The sequence below is a fragment of the Hyperolius riggenbachi genome, chromosome 6 (genome assembly GCF_040937935.1).
Source record: "Hyperolius riggenbachi isolate aHypRig1 chromosome 6, aHypRig1.pri, whole genome shotgun sequence".
Lineage (NCBI taxonomy): Eukaryota > Metazoa > Chordata > Amphibia > Anura > Hyperoliidae > Hyperolius > Hyperolius riggenbachi.
In genome coordinates, this window is record NC_090651.1 from 352,664,865 (window position 1) to 352,682,923 (window position 18,059).

An 18,059-nucleotide genomic window follows, 5' to 3' on the forward strand; every position below is an offset into this window, starting at 1 on the left:
CACTTCAGACCTTATATCTAACCAAGAAAGTTATCGGATCTGGGAATATACCGATAATATACAGCCTACTGATTGCCAGCGACGGATCCCAGCTCAACATCGATCTGTTTCTTGATCAGAAGCAGATTGGACATGCTGAAAAATATTGATTGAAATAGTGGCTATTGGTTCTTGTCTATGTCCTTTCGATCCATTTTTGATCAATATCCAATTGGAAAAATGATTGTAAATCTGATTGTAATTTGAAAAAATGGCACTCGTGTGTATGCTCATTTGTGGGCAGCACGGTGGTGTAGTGGTTAGCGCTCTCGCCTTGCAGATCTATCTGCACAGAGTTTGTACGTTCTCCCCGTGTCTGCATGGGTTTCCTCCAGGCACTCTGATTTCCTCCCAGATTCCCAAACAAAAAACCCATACAGATAAGTTAATGGCTTCTTCATAAAAATCGGCCCAAGACTACGATACAGACACCACTTGATACAGTACATACATAGACACATGACTATGGTTGTTAGATTGTGAGCCCCTCTGAGGGACAGTTAGTGGCATGACTATGTACTCTGTAAAGCTGTAAAGTGCTGCAGAAGGTGTCAGTGTTATATAAATAAAAAATAAATAAAATAATAATAATAATATGGTAGGACATTAGACTATGACTATGGTAGGCATTCGATTGTGAGACCCTCGGAGGACAGTCAGTGACATTAATATGTACTCTGTAAAGTGCTGCAGGAGGTGCTAGCGCTATATAAATAAATATAATAATAATAATAATAATATTGTAGGACATTAGACTATGACTATGGTAGGATTAGATTGTGAGCTCCTCTGAGGAGAGTCAGTGACATGGCTATGTACTCTGTAAAGTGCTGCAGAAGATGCCTGTGCTATATAAATACATAATAATACGATAGGACATTAGACTTTACCTATGGTAGGATTAGATTGTGAGCTCCTTTGAGGACAGTCAGTGACATGACTATGTACTCTGTAAAGTGCTGCAAAAATGTCAGTGCTATATAAATGCATAATAATAATAATAATAATATTTATAGTTCTGGTTGGCATGTATATTGTATGCAGCTTGGAATTAGACCAAGTTAGTGCACACACTAAGGGAATAGCTCGGTACTCTGTCATTTCTTTCCGATGGCCTTGCCTCTGTCCTTGGTGCTGAAGACAAGCTGTTGTTACACAGTTTTCCAGCAGAGGGCACCGGATAACAAACACAAGGGGGACAATTTCTAACTAAAAATGGAGAATCAAAAAAAGATTACCCCCCTTTTATTCTTTTTGCTTCCTGTGTCTAATATCTGATTGCCACTTTTATAATGTTAAACTTAATAAATCTAAGGTCAGATTTATTATGAAGGAGATCAGGGTGTTATTTCTGCCTAAAGACAGCAGCTGTTAGCGGATGATTGACAGTCACTGAGGCTGCACATATTATTATTTATTGTATTTATAAAGCTCCAACATATTACGCAGCACATAGTGATGAGCTGCAGGGAAAGTAGCGAAGAGGATTTATGAAAGGACGCCACTCTACTCCAATGCAGTCTGTAGGGCTTCTGTCAGTGACAGTAATGAACACTGTTTTGTGATCTATAAAGTTGCAGTCCGTGAAATGTAAGACTGGCAGGGGCATGACTGGGGTGTGTCAGAGGCGTGGCAGGGGCATGACTGGGGTGTATCAGAGGCAAGGCAGGGGTGTGGCAGGGACATGACTGGGGTGTGTCAGAGGCAAGGCAGGGGTGTGGCAGAGGCATGTGAGGTGTCAGAGGCGTGGCAGGGGCATGACTGGGGTGTATCAGAGGCAAGGCAGGGGTGTGTCAGGGACATGACTGGGGTGTGTCAAAGGCAAGGCAGGGGTGTGACAGGGACAGGACTGGGGTGTGTCAGGGGCATGGGTGGTGTAAGAGGCAAGGTAGGAGTGTGGCAGGGAAATTACTGTTTTTTGTCAGAGGCAGGGCAGGGGTGTGGCAGGGACATGACTGGGGTGTGTCAGAGGCAAGGCAGGGGTCTGGCAGGGACATGACTGGGGTGTGTCAGAGGCAAGGCAGGGGTGTGGCAGGGACATGACTGGGGTGTGTCAGAGGCAAGGCAGGGGTGTGGCAGGGGCATGGGTGGTGTCAGAGGCAGGGCAGGGGTGTGGCAGGGACATGACTGGGGTTTATCACAGCAAAGCAGGGGTGTGGCAGGGACATGACTGGGTTGTGTCAGAGCAAGGCAGAGGTGTGGCAGGGACATGACTGGGGTATCAATGCAAAGCTACGACTGTGTGACGCTCACAGTAGGGAACTCATGTCATTCATTATATTGGCACCGCCTCCTCTGTGTGAGGTCCCAGTCTTGCAGTGCACAGGAAGTAGGTGGTGACGAGTTGTAAGACCACAAACTGCTCACAGGAAACCACTCAAGTCCTAGAGGTTTCAAAGCCGGTATGGATAGGTGCAAATTTGCAGGCATGCAGGCTATACAATGAATTTTTAATCTTGAAATGTTTAGTCCAAATGTCAATACTCATAAATTACTCAGACCAGTGTGATTCCTTTGAGCTTTTGTTTATTTTGTGCTATAGTTAAGCGAGAAACAACAGATGAAATTTTTTCACCGGATGTATAGAAAGTGTTTGGCCGCATTTCCATAGCATACATATGCATAGTGGGAGAAAGTGTCACAACCACTTAGGACATACAGAGATACATCCCCAGGCCACAAGCCTCCTGTGTCACCTCCTCAGCACAATGCCTGTCCTCTACAGATAAAAATATCCATACGTGTGTCCTCTATACATACAGCATCTGCCTATGATGTACTAGACTCCAATGCCTATGGCACATTTCCCAGCTGCTCTGGTGCCCGCTGGCAGGGACAACTATAAATATTTTCAAAAAGTTTCAAGGTCGCTCAAAAAGGTTTAATTTTATTTGTGCTATACCATAATGTATGGTCTGTAACAAACCAGAACATACTATAGCTGCTTAGTCTAGTATGGTACTAGCTGCACAGGGTTTATATGTTCTCCCTGTGTCTGTGTGGGTTTCTTCCGGGCACTCCAGTTTCCTCCCACATCCCAAAAACATACAGATAACTTACCATAATTGGCTTCCCCCTAAAAATGGACCTAGACTACGATACATACGTTACACAATACATACATATGGTTGGGATTAGATTGTGAGCCCCTCTGAGGGACAGTTAAAGGACAACTGAAGTGAGAGGGAAATGGGGGCTGCCATATTTATTTCCTTTTAAACAATACTAGTTGCCTGGCAGCCCTGCTGATCTATTTGGCTGCAGTAGTGTCTGAATAACACAAGAAACGAGCATGCAGCTAATCTTGTCGGATCTGACGATAATGTCAGAAACACCTGATCTGATGCAGAACTGTTCATAGGATTGCCACTGCATCCCTTTAAAGAGGACCTGTCAGTAAAATCTTAAAATTTAAAACTCATACAAATGAGCAGTACGTTTCTTCCTGAGTAAAATAAACCATAAATTACTTCTCTCCTATGTTGCTGTCACTTACAGTAGGTAGTAGAAATCGGACAGAACCGACAGGTTTTGGGCTAGTCCATCTCTCCATAGGGGATTCTCAACAAAGCTCTTATTCTTTATAAAGACACTCCCTAAAAAAGATTTATACAAAGATGCTAGCCAGCGTCCCTGCTCACCGTACACTTTTTTTGGCGGTTGGATGGAGCAACTGCCGTTCACTAAGTGCATTTTGAAAATTAAAAAAAATCCCTGCGATCCCCCATGAGGAGATGGGCAAGTCCAAAATCTGTCAGTTTTCTACTACCTACTGTAAGTGAGAGCAGCATAGGAGAAAAGTAATTTATGGCTCATTTTACTCTGGAAGAAACGTACTTCTTAATCGTATATGCTTACATATTTTAAATTTTTTCGCGACAGACGTCCTTTAAATACTGACACATATGAATTATACATGCCTTCTGGTTAGTTAGATGCAGTTTAAGCACTGATTTTGTGTGAGTAGCCCCAGAACCTGTATAACTTAGATGTGTCAGTATTTAAAGGGACGAGGTGGCAACCCTGCCTGTTCAGGTCTATGGCTAAAAGTATTAGAGGCAGAGGATCAGTAGGGCTGTCAGACAACTAGTATTGCTTAAAAGGAAATATATACGGCAGCCTCCATATCCCATTAGCTTCAGTTATCCTTTAAGTGACAAGACAATATACTCTGTACAGCGCAGCGGAAGATGTCAGCGCTATATAAATACTAAATATTAAATTAAAATCACAAACATGCAGGAACGCTCCAAGCAAATCTGCAGCCCCTCATGCACCAAACAGGCATTGCCTCTCACTTGCACCTGCTGTCCATACTTTGCACTTGGAACTCTACTCCCGAACAACAGACCGTATGATTTATGGTGCCGATTGATGACAACCGTATTAATCGTTCTGCAACCAGCAACACCTCTCCAGTCCCCACTGACCCCGCCTCCTCATCTCCCTCTCCTCGGGCTCCTCTGATGCCGCCCCTCTCTGCCAGTCCCTACTGAGCTCTGCTGCCATCTCCTCCACCTCTCCTCTCGTTCCTCTGATGCTGCCCCTTTCTGCCAATACCTACTGACCTCTGCTGCCCGTCTCATCCACCTCTCCTCCTAACCCTCTGATGCTGTAAAGTATTCATAAAACAGGCAACCCCCCCCCCCCCCCCCAAAAAAAAAAAAAACTACAACAACTGTGTTTTACTGTCAGTTTCCCAGATTTTATATAATTATAATAGAACCATATTTGTAATCCTGGGATTATATAGAGAGGACCCAGCATAGCTGCTGCACTTCCTGTGCAGGGGGAACCACTAGTGCTTTCTTGGTTGGTGGGGAGCTTTTCTTAGTTGCGCTGTCCCTGCCCTAATAAAAGGATGCCCTCCCTCTCATTCCAGGTATGAGGATTCTTTTCTATAAGTTTTATCTTTACTAAACTTTACTTGATACACATCTCCCTGACCTCTCATAGCAGTGCAGTCACAGGACAGCTTCCCTGATACTCAGTGCAGTGCTGTTGGGACATTACATGTGGCAGATACCATGAGCACATGTTATGCAGATTGCTGTTACCTGTGATAATGCTGCACTGTATTTGCATTGATGTTATTTGTCAGTAATATAATGTTTTGTTATGTAAGATTTTATGTAGTTGCACTGTCCCTGCTTTAGAGGAAAGGTCCAAGGTATAAAAAAATAAATAAATATGCACTTTACTTACTGAGGCTTCCTCCAGCCCCTTGCAGCTGTCCTGTGCCCTCGCTGCAGCTCCGGTGGCTCTCAGTCTCCAGCGCTGGCAAAGCCGACCTCTCCAGGTTGGGTTCTGGGTCGGCTGCTGCTGCGTTCCATGGCGCTGGTCACATGGGCTCGCTGACGTCAAAAAGACGGTACTGTGCAGTAGTTCTGAGCCTGTGCAGTAACATCTTCTTGACGTCAGTGAGCCCATGCAGAAGACCAGACCTAACTGAGCCAGTTACCAGGGCTAATCGCAGCTGAACGCAGACTGCGAGAGGACGGCATGGGACTCAAACATGCTTATGGGGCTGGAGGAAGCCCCGGGTGAATATCAATTTTTTTTTAGATGTTTTGATCTCTGGTACACTTTAAAGATCCATAGCTGTTGCTTTAGGTTCCTGTACTGATCTCCACTAGGGACAGGAGCTTCTGCACTTCCGCCAACCTCCTCTAGGGGCAGGAGCAGCTGCATTTCAAGTGACCTCCTCTGCTTTTCTCTTACCTACTCTGTCTCTCTCTTGGATCCTCTCTTATCTCCTCATGCCAGTTTTACACCTATGTAGAGTGTTGTGGTGCAATGCTCCATCCCCTCACATCGCACCACAACGACAAAAAAAATTCATATGACCCTCCGGAAGGTTCCGCTGACAGGGCCACATGCTTAGCGCAGCCCCCCTCACTCTGCTTGCGTACGCCCTTCACCGGCCCACACCCAGTGACGCACTCCCTGCTTAACAGGAAGTACATCACTGGGATTCCCGGCTTCCCTGTCATATTTGCGTCCATTTTTCGCGTCGCCCATTGACATACATTTATTCCACAACAAGAGTGTGTGCATCAAACACCAAGTGAAACCTGATATCTGGTTTTGCAAACTTGGCCTAATTGGCTCAATCAGGAAGCATAGCTCATGCAAATTTGTATTTGCTTTTGCTTGCCAGAATATGCAGGGTCTTACAACTAATTACACTGCAAAATTTTGCCCTGCAGGGATGAGTCAGCGCAACAATTAGCAGTTATCCAGGGGCACCGAGAGAAGGCCCCCCATGACCCCATGAAAGCATGAACAGAGCTCCAAGCCCTCTCACTGCTCAGAGACCCTGCAGCTGCTTTTCCGCCGCCACTTCGGCGACTTCGCTGGGGAAGTCGTTTGGTAAATCTCTGTTGACTTTGTGGCAGTGATTCGAAAGCTTCCGGTGCAAAGCGACGTGGTTAGTATGCAGGGCCCCATACACTTCCATTGCTGTTGCGTTACCCTGCGTACAGAAAGGGTAAAGCAAATTAAAAAAAAAAAAAAAAAAGAGTACATGAGTGTGAAAAGGGCCTGAGTCTCTCTGTAGGATCAGAGCTGCATTGTCCACAAGACTACCTAGGCAGTTGCCTAGGGGCTGGCGAGAGACCAGGGGCCTGGATGATGCTAGCTCCCACCAAATCTTACAAAAAAGCCAGGTGCCATCAAAGAGGAGCAAAAGCTGCTATCTTGCTCAGGGCCCCATTCATCCAACTCTGTGTAGGATCCTTTCCTCTGATTCTCTCTCATCTCCTCTGATTCTCTCTTATGGTGGCCATTCATCAATCGACCATCCAATTCGATTATTATAAGCGAATTCGATGAAAATCGGTGCCGCCTAGTGCATAACTGACCGACAAAGCGACCAGTTACACCTGCTCGTGGACACTTTTAGTTGCTCCTGCTTTGTGCTGCCTGAGGAAGCGGGCTACAGACCCGCGAGGCGCGTTGCAAGAGATTGTAAGATTAAATTATTTATGCTCATTATTACTATTATTATTAGTGTTGTTTTTTGGGGTGGTAGATCATCCAATACCTCCCCCCCCCCCCCTTTTCATGGAATTGTGACGCATTTTACCCTTACTGGCGCCTCTGTGATCTCTTTGAACAAATCTGTATCCACTGGTTGGATGGGTGTGATCACCTTATTCTATCTACAGAGAGCGACTTCTTAGCCTGAGTGGGGACAGGTCTAATCTCCCCGCAAGCGCTACTAGTGGTTGCCTACATCTGGCAACCCATATTTGTGAGTATTATTCTTCACATGTATCCATTCATGAAAAATTACGATAACGCACTATTGGGGCTCTCGATTTTCCTTTTTGTCCGACAAACCGACACATTTTGGGACGGAAATTGGTCGCATGGCCGATCGAGCATGCTGCAAGATGTTGGCCCGAAGTTGGTTGGTCGGGAGTGCAGTGGTACGGCGGATGGTTTTGGAACGACCAACGCAATGTATAAATGCAACCTCCCCCATGTGTGCATTTATATGTCTGGTGTCTCCACGCGGTGTCCGGGTTCCGCTTACACGCTAGCGGCGCATAGCGTCTGACATCAGATGCTATGCACCACTAGCGTGTATGGGGCTCTTAGAACCTGGCGAGATAGATGGACACCGCGCAGAGGCTGCTACAGGACAGGTAATGTATAAATGCACACACGGAGGGGAGGACATTTATACATTTGGGGACAGCGGTGGGGCGGACGCGACCGCTCAGCCGATTCCCGAAGATTTTATGCTGTTATCGGACAGGAATTGGCCTGTCGTATATGGGCAGCTTCACCAAGAGACAAATTTATCTCTAATCAGATTCGATCAGAGATAAATTTGTCTCTTTTCGATTCTGCCCATAATCGTCAGGTCTGTGGGCACCTTTAGGGCTAGTTCGCACTCAGCTCTTGGAGGGCTGCTTGCCCGCAATCACATTTGACTCCGCGATCGCGATTTGTTTGCAAAAACTTGCGATTCAGTGCAATTTGCGCTTTTGATTCCCATTCAATAGAACGAGAATCACAGCGCAATCGCCCCGAAAACGCTTTATGCAACGCTTTTTGTGATTAATGCGAACGCTGCAGTGTGTATGTGTCCATAGGGATAGATTAGCAGAGCTATGCTGATCGCTGACGATCAGAAAAGCTCTGAAAAATCACCAAGTGTGAACCTGCCCTCATCTCCTCTGAGTCTCTCATCTCCTCTGAGTCTCTCATCTCCTCTGAGTCTCTCATCTCCTCTGAGTCTCTCATCTCCTCTGAGTCTCTCATCTCCTCTGAGTCTCTCATCTCCTCTGAGTCTCTCATCTCCTCTGATTCTCTCATCTCCTCTGAGTCTCTCATCTCCTCTGATTCTCTCATCTCCTGCGAGTCTCCCATCTCCTCCGAGTCTCTCATCTCCTCCGAGTCTCTCATCTCTGAGGGCTCGTTTCCACTAGAGCGAATCTGCATGCGTTTCCTGCATGCAGATTCGCTCAACCAATACAGGTGGATGGCGCCGTTTCCACTTGTCAGGAATTCTGTGCGGCTCGCTATGCAGAAAAAATCTGCACAGCAGAGCTGTCAGAATTCGCACGCCGCACACCCGCACGCGAATCGTCGGTAATGTAACTAAATAGGAAAACCGCAAGCTCTTTAGTCTTGCGGTTTTCCCGGCGTTTCCGCATGCGATTTCGTCTAAAAACCCATGTCAATGCTCGCCGGCATTGACATGGTTAAAATCGCGTTGTTAAAACCGCGGGCGATTCCGCGTGAAAATTCGCATGGAAACGTCAACGAATCCGCAACCGCATGCGGATTCGTTGACGCGGTTTCCGCGAGCAAATCGCGCCGCTCAAGTGGAAACGTACCCTGAGTCTCTCATCTCCTCTGAGTCTCTCATCTCCTCTGAGTCTCTCATCTCCTCTGAGTCTCTCATCTCTGAGTCTCTCATCTCTGAGTCTCTCATCCCTGAGTCTCTCATCTCCTCTGATTCTCTCATCTCCTCTGATTCTCTCATCTCCTCTGAGTCTCTCCTGTTTTTCATGCATTGCAGACGGTACAGACAACTTTTGCTCCACTTTGCTGCAGATGGATTTAGTGAGCATCTAATAGAATTTTTTTTCATTCCAGTTATTGAAAATGCCTCCCTTGGCTGAGAATAGCATCTTTTCAGATAAAATGAGGGTTTAACGACACGATGCGGAATGAGAGAGCTCTTATCAGGCGCACAATCAGGAAAATGTATTTCTGCGCGGCCAGGTTTGTGTACACTAGAGAATGGACATATCTGTGAATCACGGGTAAATGCGCAGAAGTCCGCACATCCCGCACAAAGGTCTGCCTTCCGCAGCTCACTAATGTAAATATTCACTTAGAGGTAAAAAAAAAATACTGATTCTCGTACTGATAACAGACTTGTGGACGGTGGTCGCTGCGCACGACTCGTGCCATTGGCCAGTATAAACCTGCCACCTTGTCCAATCAGGAAACAAAGGGGGATTTCTGGATGTATCTACAGATGAGTTATCAAAAGAAAAATATGAATGTTTCCAATGACTTTCTTTTTCCATTATAGAACATGTTAACCACCTCGACTAAACAAAGTCTGTAGATCTAATAAGATAAAGAAAAGCGGACCTGAACTCAGAACTTCCGTTCTGCTCTAAAAGATAAGCAACAGCATTATAACCGTTAAAGACAAACATTTCTTTCTTACAGCTTATTTTTATTTATTTATTTATATAGCGCCGACATATTACACAGCACTGTACAGAGTATATTGTCTTGTCACCAACTGTCCCTCAGCCGGGCTCACAATCTAACCCCTACCATAGTCATATGTCTATGTATGTATCATGTAGTGCATCTATCACAGTCTAGGGCAGGGGTAGGGAACCTATGGCTCGGGAGCCAGATGTGGCTCTTTTGATGGCTGCATCTGGCTCACAGACAAATCAGTAGGGTTGATTCCCTAAGCTACACAGCTCAAGCAGCACAGCGTAGTGTGGCAGCGCAAGTAACATTTTCAAAGTAATGCTTACGACTGCTGTAGCATGCACTACTAACTTACTCACGCTACCCCCAAAACGAACAGCTGCTCCATTTGCCCCATTCTGGACCCTGTCATGTCCAGTGACTTTGTGGGACGAGATCCCGGTCACTTGACAGGCAGCCTATTGGTCCAAAGTGCAGGGCTCTCGTCCTAGAAAGTGAATCAACCCCCAAGTCTGCTAGCTAATTGTACAAGCTGTTAGTCGGTATTTCTCCTGTCTGGCTCTTGGGGAAATTGCTGATGTTGCTGAAACCCAAGTGAAGCTGAAGACGTGTCTGACACTTCCGCTGCCCGGAGGATCAACTGTGTACACATCACCATGGCAACAGGGGCGTGAGCCCTCTGCTGCGCATGCGCACTGTCCCAGTTTGAAACATATTGTATGGCTCACACATTACAGTGGGAGGCGCTAAACCTAACACTACAGAAATCTTGTTGTCCCCATTCTGTTTGCCTGATGAAGCAGACTTGAGCTGCGAAACGCATTGCACTGTTATTTGGGGTACCGTATAATAAATGTATTGATTTATATGAAGACATGATCTCGTGTCTGCTTTTGGGAGGCAAGCCCACCACTTCCTCCAAGCATTTTTAAAGTTTTTATCAACTTTTATCCTGCTGGCGCCTCTGTTTCACATACAAACATACTGTGTCCACTCCTGGTGGAGGGGAGTGCTATCCCCGTTCTTGTTTCTTTACTACAGAGAGTGACTTCTTAATCCTGAGTGAGGACAGGTCTTATCTCCTCACCTGCCTGTATAGTGGTTGCCTGAATGGTAAACCATGTTTGTGAGTATAATTTTTCTCACTAAACCACTTATCAATTGTTCATAACATACTACACTATATTGGGCTCTCGGTTTTTTCCTATTTTAAATCTCATTTGTGTTTGTCTTTCACATCAATTCAGTAACTGCAGCAGATTTGGCTCCTGGTGCTCCCCTGTATTTCTTCTTCTGTTTGCAACCAGTGATCTGCGATTGTCCACATAGATTGGTCCAGGTGTTGAAACCAGTAACAAGGACTCCTGCTGTACGCAGCTGATCACTCCTGAAGCAAGATTGTACATTTCAGGGCGGTCCATACTACAGATAGAAGAGTAATTTCAGCTTTACCACTTCTGGAAACTTTACAGCTGGTTAGAAACTACTATGGAAAGACATTTTTTTACATAGTTACGTACTGTAGTTAGTTTGGTTATAAAAAGACATTCGTCCATAAAGTCCAACCAGGAAAAAAAATAAAAATAAAACAAACAAATATATAAAATCATAATAAATAAAATAAATAAAACACCATCCTGAACCTGCACATATCCCAGTTGATCCAGGGGAAGGTGAAAAACCTTACAAGGCCTGGGCCAATTAGCCTTGAAAGGGAAAAATTCCTTCCTGACTCCAGATGGCAGTCAGATAAATCCCTGGATCAACTCTTCCGGGATCTACCTAGTAATTATAGCTGTGGATGCCCTTTAGTAACATTAAATGACAGAAATCCAGGCATTGCACTGATAGCACTGATATGTCTGTAGTGATGTTCAGTGGATGTAGAGTTCCCCTTTAACCCTCATCATAGAGAGGGCATTGCCTGGCTTCTCACAGCAGGGCTACGAAAGGCGCTTGTGAGGTTAACAAAGAGGGTATTCAGCCCCCCAGAGTTTCTGGCTGTCATGAGGAGGAGGAGGGGCAGGGTGGTCGGAGGGATCGCACATTCCACAGCTGTCCACTCACCACCACCCAACACCGCCCAGCACAACAGTCCGTCTGCAGATACAGCTGGGACTTAGCGCTCATAAGGCTGTCCATACCCTGGAAGAAATGGTTTTATAACTCTCCAACCTCTACTAAACTCTGAAATGTCAGTTTTACAAGGTGTGTGCCTTTAAAGAGGAACTCCAGTGAAAATAATGTAATAAAAAAAATGCTTCATTTTTACAATAATTATATATAAATGATTTAGTCAGTGTTTCCCATTGTAAAATCTTTCCTCTTCCTGATTTACATTTATCACATGATGACATTTTTACTGCTGGTAGGTGATGTGAGTGAAAGGAGATGATGCTTGCTTTTTTGCAGTTGGAAACAGCTGTTATTTCCCACAATGCAACAAGGCTGCCATGGTCCTGACATCACACTGTAGGAGGGGTTTCACCGCAATATCAGCCATACAGAGCCCCCTGATGATCCGTTTGGGAAAAGGAATAGATTTCTCATGGGAAAGGGGGTATCAGCTACAGATTGGGATGAAGTTCAATACTTGGTTACGGTTTCTCTATAAGGTCTTAATCATATTATGCACGTGGTGTGTCACATACATCATAATGTGCGTTTTTTCATGGCCTGGCCAATCTCTGGCAATGCATATTTTTGTGCACATTATCCAGAAATGTGCTCCAGGCCTTGCTTTAGGGCCTATTTCTACTACGCTGGAATCCCGGCCATATCTGCAGTGTTTCCCCACATACGAGAGGAGTGGGAAAATGCTGCCTAACTATCTAGTGCAGGGGTGTAAAACTCAAATACAAACTGAGCTGAAATTGAAAAATTGGAACCAAGTCGTAGGGCAGCCTCAATATTTATTGACTACCTCCCCCCCTTATAAAGTTCCCTGATTTCTAATGACCCCCTCCATTATACAGTTCCCTGGTATCTAGTGGCCCCATCCCTCCCCTATACGGTTCCCTGGTATCTAGTGGCCCCATCCCTCCCCTATACAGTTCCCTGGTGTCTAGTGACCCTCCTCCCTCTGCTATACAGTTTCCTGGTGTCTAGGGACCCTCCTCCCTCCCCCTATTCAGTTCCCTGGTGTCTAGTGGCCCCCCTCCCTCCCCTATATGGCTTCCCTGGTGATCTGGGCATCACCTCCAATATAGCTTCCCTGGTGGTCTAGAGTGGGCCAAACATAATGCAAAGTGGGGAAATCACTTGAGGGCCAAATTTGATGGCTCTGCAGGCCAATTTGACATGGATGATCTAGTGCAGTGGTCCTCAAACTAAGGCCCGCGGGCCGAATGCAGCACCCTGAGGCTTTTTCACTGGCCCCCCAAACACAAAATGTTTAACTTATAGATGTGGCCAACTGCACCTTTAAATATTGGCGGCCCACATATAGAATAGCAGTGCTGGCACCACCAATCCACATACAGAAGCCAGAGAGCAGTCATTCACTGGTTTTCAATCCAACTCTGCATCAGGTGATGCTGCTGTCCAGTTGAACAGCAGGTTGTCACCTGGGTATGCTTCACTGTCTGGTGCACTAAGACGTTCTTCGGGCGCCGCATAACTGAATGGCTGCTGCTGGGAGTTCTCCTCCGGGCATGATTGGGGGGAATCAATATCTAGATTCAGTGTAATGTTTTTCAACAACATTTTATGTATGTTCTGGCCCCCCAGCAGTCTGTAGTATGTTGACCCGGCCCTTGACCGAAAAAGTTTGGGTACCCCTGATCTAGTGGCTTGTCATTCAGATCGCACTGCAGTGTGAATCCGAACGGCATGCTGCAGATTTCTCCAGCGCACAGCCGAATCTCTACAGCTGTGCATGGCATGGCTAGCAATTCCAGCTGTGGACACGTAGCAGTACAGGAGCCGTGGCTGAATCCCTACAGCTGTGCATGGCATAGCTAGCAATTCCAGCTGTGGACACGCAGCAGTACAGGAGTCGTGGCTGAATCTACAGCTGTGCATGGCATGGCTAGCAATTCCAGCTGCGGACACGCAGCAGTACAGGAGCCGTGGCTGAATCCCTACAGCTGTGTATGGCATGGCTAGCAATTCCAGCTGTGGACACGCGGCAGTACAGGAGCCGTGGCTGAATCCCTACAGCTGTGCATGGCATGGCTAGCAATTCCAGCTGTGGACACGCGGCAGTACAGGAGCCGTGGCTGAATCCCTACAGCTGTGCATGGCATGGCTAGCAATTCCAGCTGCGGACACGCAGCAGTACAGGAGCCGTGGCTGAATCCCTACAGCTGTGCATAGCATGGCTAGCAATTCCAGCTGTGGACACGCGGCAGTACAGGAGCCGTGGCTGAATCCCTACAGCTGTGCATGGCATGGCTAGCAATTCCAGCTGTGGACACGCAGCAGTACAGGAGCCGTGGCTGAATCCTTACAGCTGTGCATGGCATGGCTAGCAATTCCAGCTGTGGACACGCAGCAGTACAGGAGCCGTGGCTGAATCCCTACAGCTGTGCATGGCATGGCTAGCAATTCCAGCTGCGGACACGCAGCAGTACAGGAGCCGTGGCTGAATCCCTACAGCTGTGCATGGCATGGCTAGCAATTCCAGCTGTGGACACGCAGCAGTACAGGAGCCGTGGCTGAATCCCTACAGCTGTGCATGGCATGGCTAGCAATTCCAGCTGTGGACACGCAGCAGTACAGGAGCCGTGGCTGAATCCCTACAGCTGTGCATGGCATGGCTAGCAATTCCAGCTGTGGACACGCGGCAGTACAGGAGCCGTGGCTGAATCCCTACAGCTGTGCATGGCATGGCTAGCAATTCCAGCTGTGGACACGCGGCAGTACAGGAGCCGTGGCTGAATCCCTACAGCTGTGCATGGCATGGCTAGCAATTCCAGCTGCGGACACGCAGCAGTACAGGAGCCGTGGCTGAATCCCTACAGCTGTGCATGGCATGGCTAGCAATTCCAGCTGTGGACACGCGGCAGTACAGGAGCCGTGGCTGAATCCCTACAGCTGTGCATGGCATGGCTAGCAATTCCAGCTGTGGACACGCAGCAGTACAGGAGCCGTGGCTGAATCCTTACAGCTGTGCATGGCATGGCTAGCAATTCCAGCTGTGGACACGCAGCAGTACAGGAGCCGTGGCTGAATCCCTACAGCTGTGCATGGCATGGCTAGCAATTCCAGCTGTGGACACGCAGCAGTACAGGAGCCGTGGCTGAATCCCTACAGCTGTGCATGGCATGGCTAGCAATTCCAGCTGCGGACACGCAGCAGTACAGGAGCCGTGGCTGAATCCCTACAGCTGTGCATGGCATGGCTAGCAATTCCAGCTGCGGACACGCAGCAGTACAGGAGCCGTGGCTGAATCCCTACAGCTGTGCATGGCATGGCTAGCAATTCCAGCTGTGGACACGCAGCAGTACAGGAGCCTTGGCTGAATCCCTACAGCTGTGCATGGCATGGCTAGCAATTCCAGCTGTGGACACGCAGCAGTACAGGAGCCGTGGCTGAATCCCTACAGCTGTGCATGGCATGGCTAGCAATTCCAGCTGTGGACACGCAGCAGTACAGGAGCCGTGGCTGAATCCCTACAGCTGTGCATGGCATGGCTAGCAATTCCAGCTGTGGACACGCAGCAGTACAGGAGCCGTGGCCGAATCCCTACAGCTGTGCATGGCATGGCTAGCAATTCCAGCTGTGGACACCCAGCAGTACAGGAGCCGTGGTCGAATCCCTACAGCTGTGCATGGCATGGATAGCAATTCCAGCTGTGGACACGCAGCAGTACAGGAGCCGTGGCCGAATCCCTACAGCTGTGCATGGCATGGCTAGCAATTCCAGCTGTGGACACGCAGCAGTACAGGAGCCGTGGCCGAATCCCTACAGCTGTGCATGGCATGGCTAGCAATTCCAGCTGTGGACACCCAGCAGTACAGGAGCCGTGGCTGAAACCCTACAGCTGTGCATGGCATGGATAGCAATTCCAGCTGTGGACACGCAGCAGTACAGGAGCCGTGGCTGAATCCCTACAGCTGTGCATGGCATGGATAGCAATTCCAGATGTGGACACGCAGCAGTACAGGAGCCGTGGCTGAATCGGAAACAGCCATGGCTGCTAGTGGAAACCGGCCCTATGGTAACGCAATCCCTTGTAATGCGGAGGTGTGAACGAGCGCTGAGAGTTTGTCTGTTCTAATGAGTTACATTCATACGCAGTGCAATGCACATGGCGTGAGCGGGCATGGGCGTAGCCATCCCCCCTGCAACCTCTGCCCTCGCATGTGGGGCCCAGAGGCTTTGGGGACCCTTACTCCTCCCTCTCCTCACCGAAAGTGCAACTAATTATCATAAATACCTCCCGTTTGCTCACAAAAACAGTCCCCACCACCTCCTCCCGCCATGCAGAATAGCGGGGGTGTCTGTCATTTTTTCCTGCTTCTAGATGCAGATTCACAGCAGAACACTCTCTGCTGCCATTTGCCGGCTCCCAATCACGTGACCCTCAGGGCGTGCAGGGACCAAGGGGGCCCCATGCTATTATTTTTGCAGGGGGGGGGGCCCTATTAAGTCTAGTTACGCCCCTGTGAGCGAGGACTCATGCTGTCTCTGTCGGCCTGCGGTGAGCATGAAGGGTTAACGTGTGTTCGGCACGCGGCCCAAGTCAGGCACACGGCGATCTGTAAACACACTTACAGTCTATGAAATATTTAGGTTGATAAGCACGCTCGGAAGTCCATTAACACCAGTTAAATAAAGAAGCGACACATCCGAGGAGAAAGCTGAACGCCGTCCGCGAACTTCCTGAAGGGGCGGAGCCAGAGACAGCGACGCTGTACTAAGGGCAGCTCTTCATTAAAGGGGACCTGAACTCTTGCACAGGACAGAAGGAAAACACAGAGAAACGCACCCTGTGTGTATTTAGAGAGTTTAGCCTGTCTAATTCCCCCTCATCTGTGAGTAATCACCACTGTAATTTGATCTCTCAGCTGTGTCAGCTGGCTGCCTCGACAGAGCAGCTAATTTGTTAACACAGGATGTTAACCCCTATGTCTACTTCCATGAAAGCAGGAAGTAGTCACACTGCAGATTTATTGCAGGATTTGTATCAGCTGTAACAAATGTTTTTCTTCAAAGGTTATTATGCTGTTGCTTATCTTTGAAAGCAGAGGGGAAGTTGTGAGTTCTGGTCCGCTTTAACAATTTCTTAAATGATTGACTCAATCCTACCGATGCAGGAGAAAATAATAAGCAATCTGAAAAACACATATATCGTGTGGCAAAACCAGGGTCGGTTCTAGACTTTTTGTCGCCTGAGACAAACTTATGAGAGTTTGAGAGGCATTTCACTGCCTATCAACAGTCTGTGGAAAAGTGGCCTAAAGCCTCCTTTCCACGGACTGTTGATAGGCAGTGGAATGCCTCTCAAACTCTCACAGCTGGTCTTTTCCATGGATCGTTGAACTGTGTGCTCAGCAAGCAGTTACCAGGCAGCAGTGAGCAGTTACCAGGCAGCAGTGAGCAGTTACCAGGCAGCAGTACCAGGCAGCAGTGAGCAGTTACCAGGCAGCAGTGAGCAGTTACCAGGCAGCAGTGAGCAATTACCAGGTAGCAGCAAGCAGTTGTGGGAGTTTGAGAGGCATTTCACTGCCAGAGAAAAAGTGGCCTTAGGACCCTTTCACACGAGAAGTTGATAGGCAGTGAAAAGCCTGTCGAACTCTCACAACTGCTTGCTGCTGCCTGGCAACTGCTCACTGCTGCCTGGCAACTGCTCACTGCTGCCTTGTAAATGCTCACTGCTGCCTGGTAACTGCTTGGTAGCTGCTTGGTGAGCACACACTGCTCAACTGCCCATGTAAAAGAGCCCTTAGGCCTCTTATCCACGGACTATTGAACTTTGTGCTCAGCAAGCAGTTACCAGGCAGGAACAAACAGTTACCAGGCATCAGTTATCAGGCACCAGTGAGCAGTTACCAGGCAGCCTATCAAAAGTCCGTGGAAAAGAGGCCTTAATCAAACCCAGTAGCTGCCAATCCATCAGCAGGCTAATTAACCAGCAGCCAGTGGGTTTGATTAACTGTTTCATATCCATAGGAATCTGCAGGCTGAGTTGGATTTCATATAGAAAATGGTCAGTAAGATGAGAGTTGGAAAAATGAGCTTTTCATAGCTTTCCAAACCGCATAAATTTGCATAAAATGTCTCAGTATTATTAGCGTCTCCCTGGCCACCCATGTTTAGCCCCTATAGTCTCTCTTTGACAGCTGTAATGCAAGCATCCCACCTGGAGAGGGAGC

The 18,059-nt window shown here is 47.7% G+C and overlaps 2 protein-coding genes across 4 annotated transcripts in view; one reads left to right on the forward strand and one right to left on the reverse strand.

Annotated features, from left to right (window-relative positions):
- Window positions 1-18,059, forward strand: part of RAP1GAP (RAP1 GTPase activating protein) — a 339,663-nt gene that overhangs the window by 24,067 nt on the left and 297,537 nt on the right. Inside the window, exon 1 of one of the 3 annotated variants that reach the window (XM_068241706.1) lies at window positions 4,903-4,921. The exons of the other annotated variants lie outside the window; for them this stretch is intronic. The gene's annotated coding sequence lies outside the window, so the exon portion shown is untranslated. Of the gene's footprint in view, window positions 1-4,902; window positions 4,922-18,059 lie in introns of those variants that run through there. 3 annotated transcript variants of the gene reach the window in all.
- LOC137522249 (processed variable antigen-like) lies at window positions 8,161-9,067 on the reverse strand. Its single transcript, XM_068242279.1, has 2 exons — window positions 8,892-9,067; window positions 8,161-8,500 (listed from the first exon to the last, which is right to left on the reverse strand). Exons 1-2 carry the CDS (start codon window positions 9,065-9,067, stop codon window positions 8,161-8,163), a joined length of 516 nt encoding a protein of 171 aa, XP_068098380.1.

Bases quoted from the DNA above. Each gene is read 5' to 3' on its own strand.
- LOC137522249 (XM_068242279.1), bottom strand. From the start codon at position 9,067: ATGAAAAACAGGAGAGACTCAGAGGAGATGAGAGAATCAGAGGAGATG. The intron at 8,501-8,891 runs GTACGTTTCCAC...ATCTGCATGCAG, and splicing joins GAGGAGATGAGAGACTCAGG to GAAACGCATGCAGATTCGCT.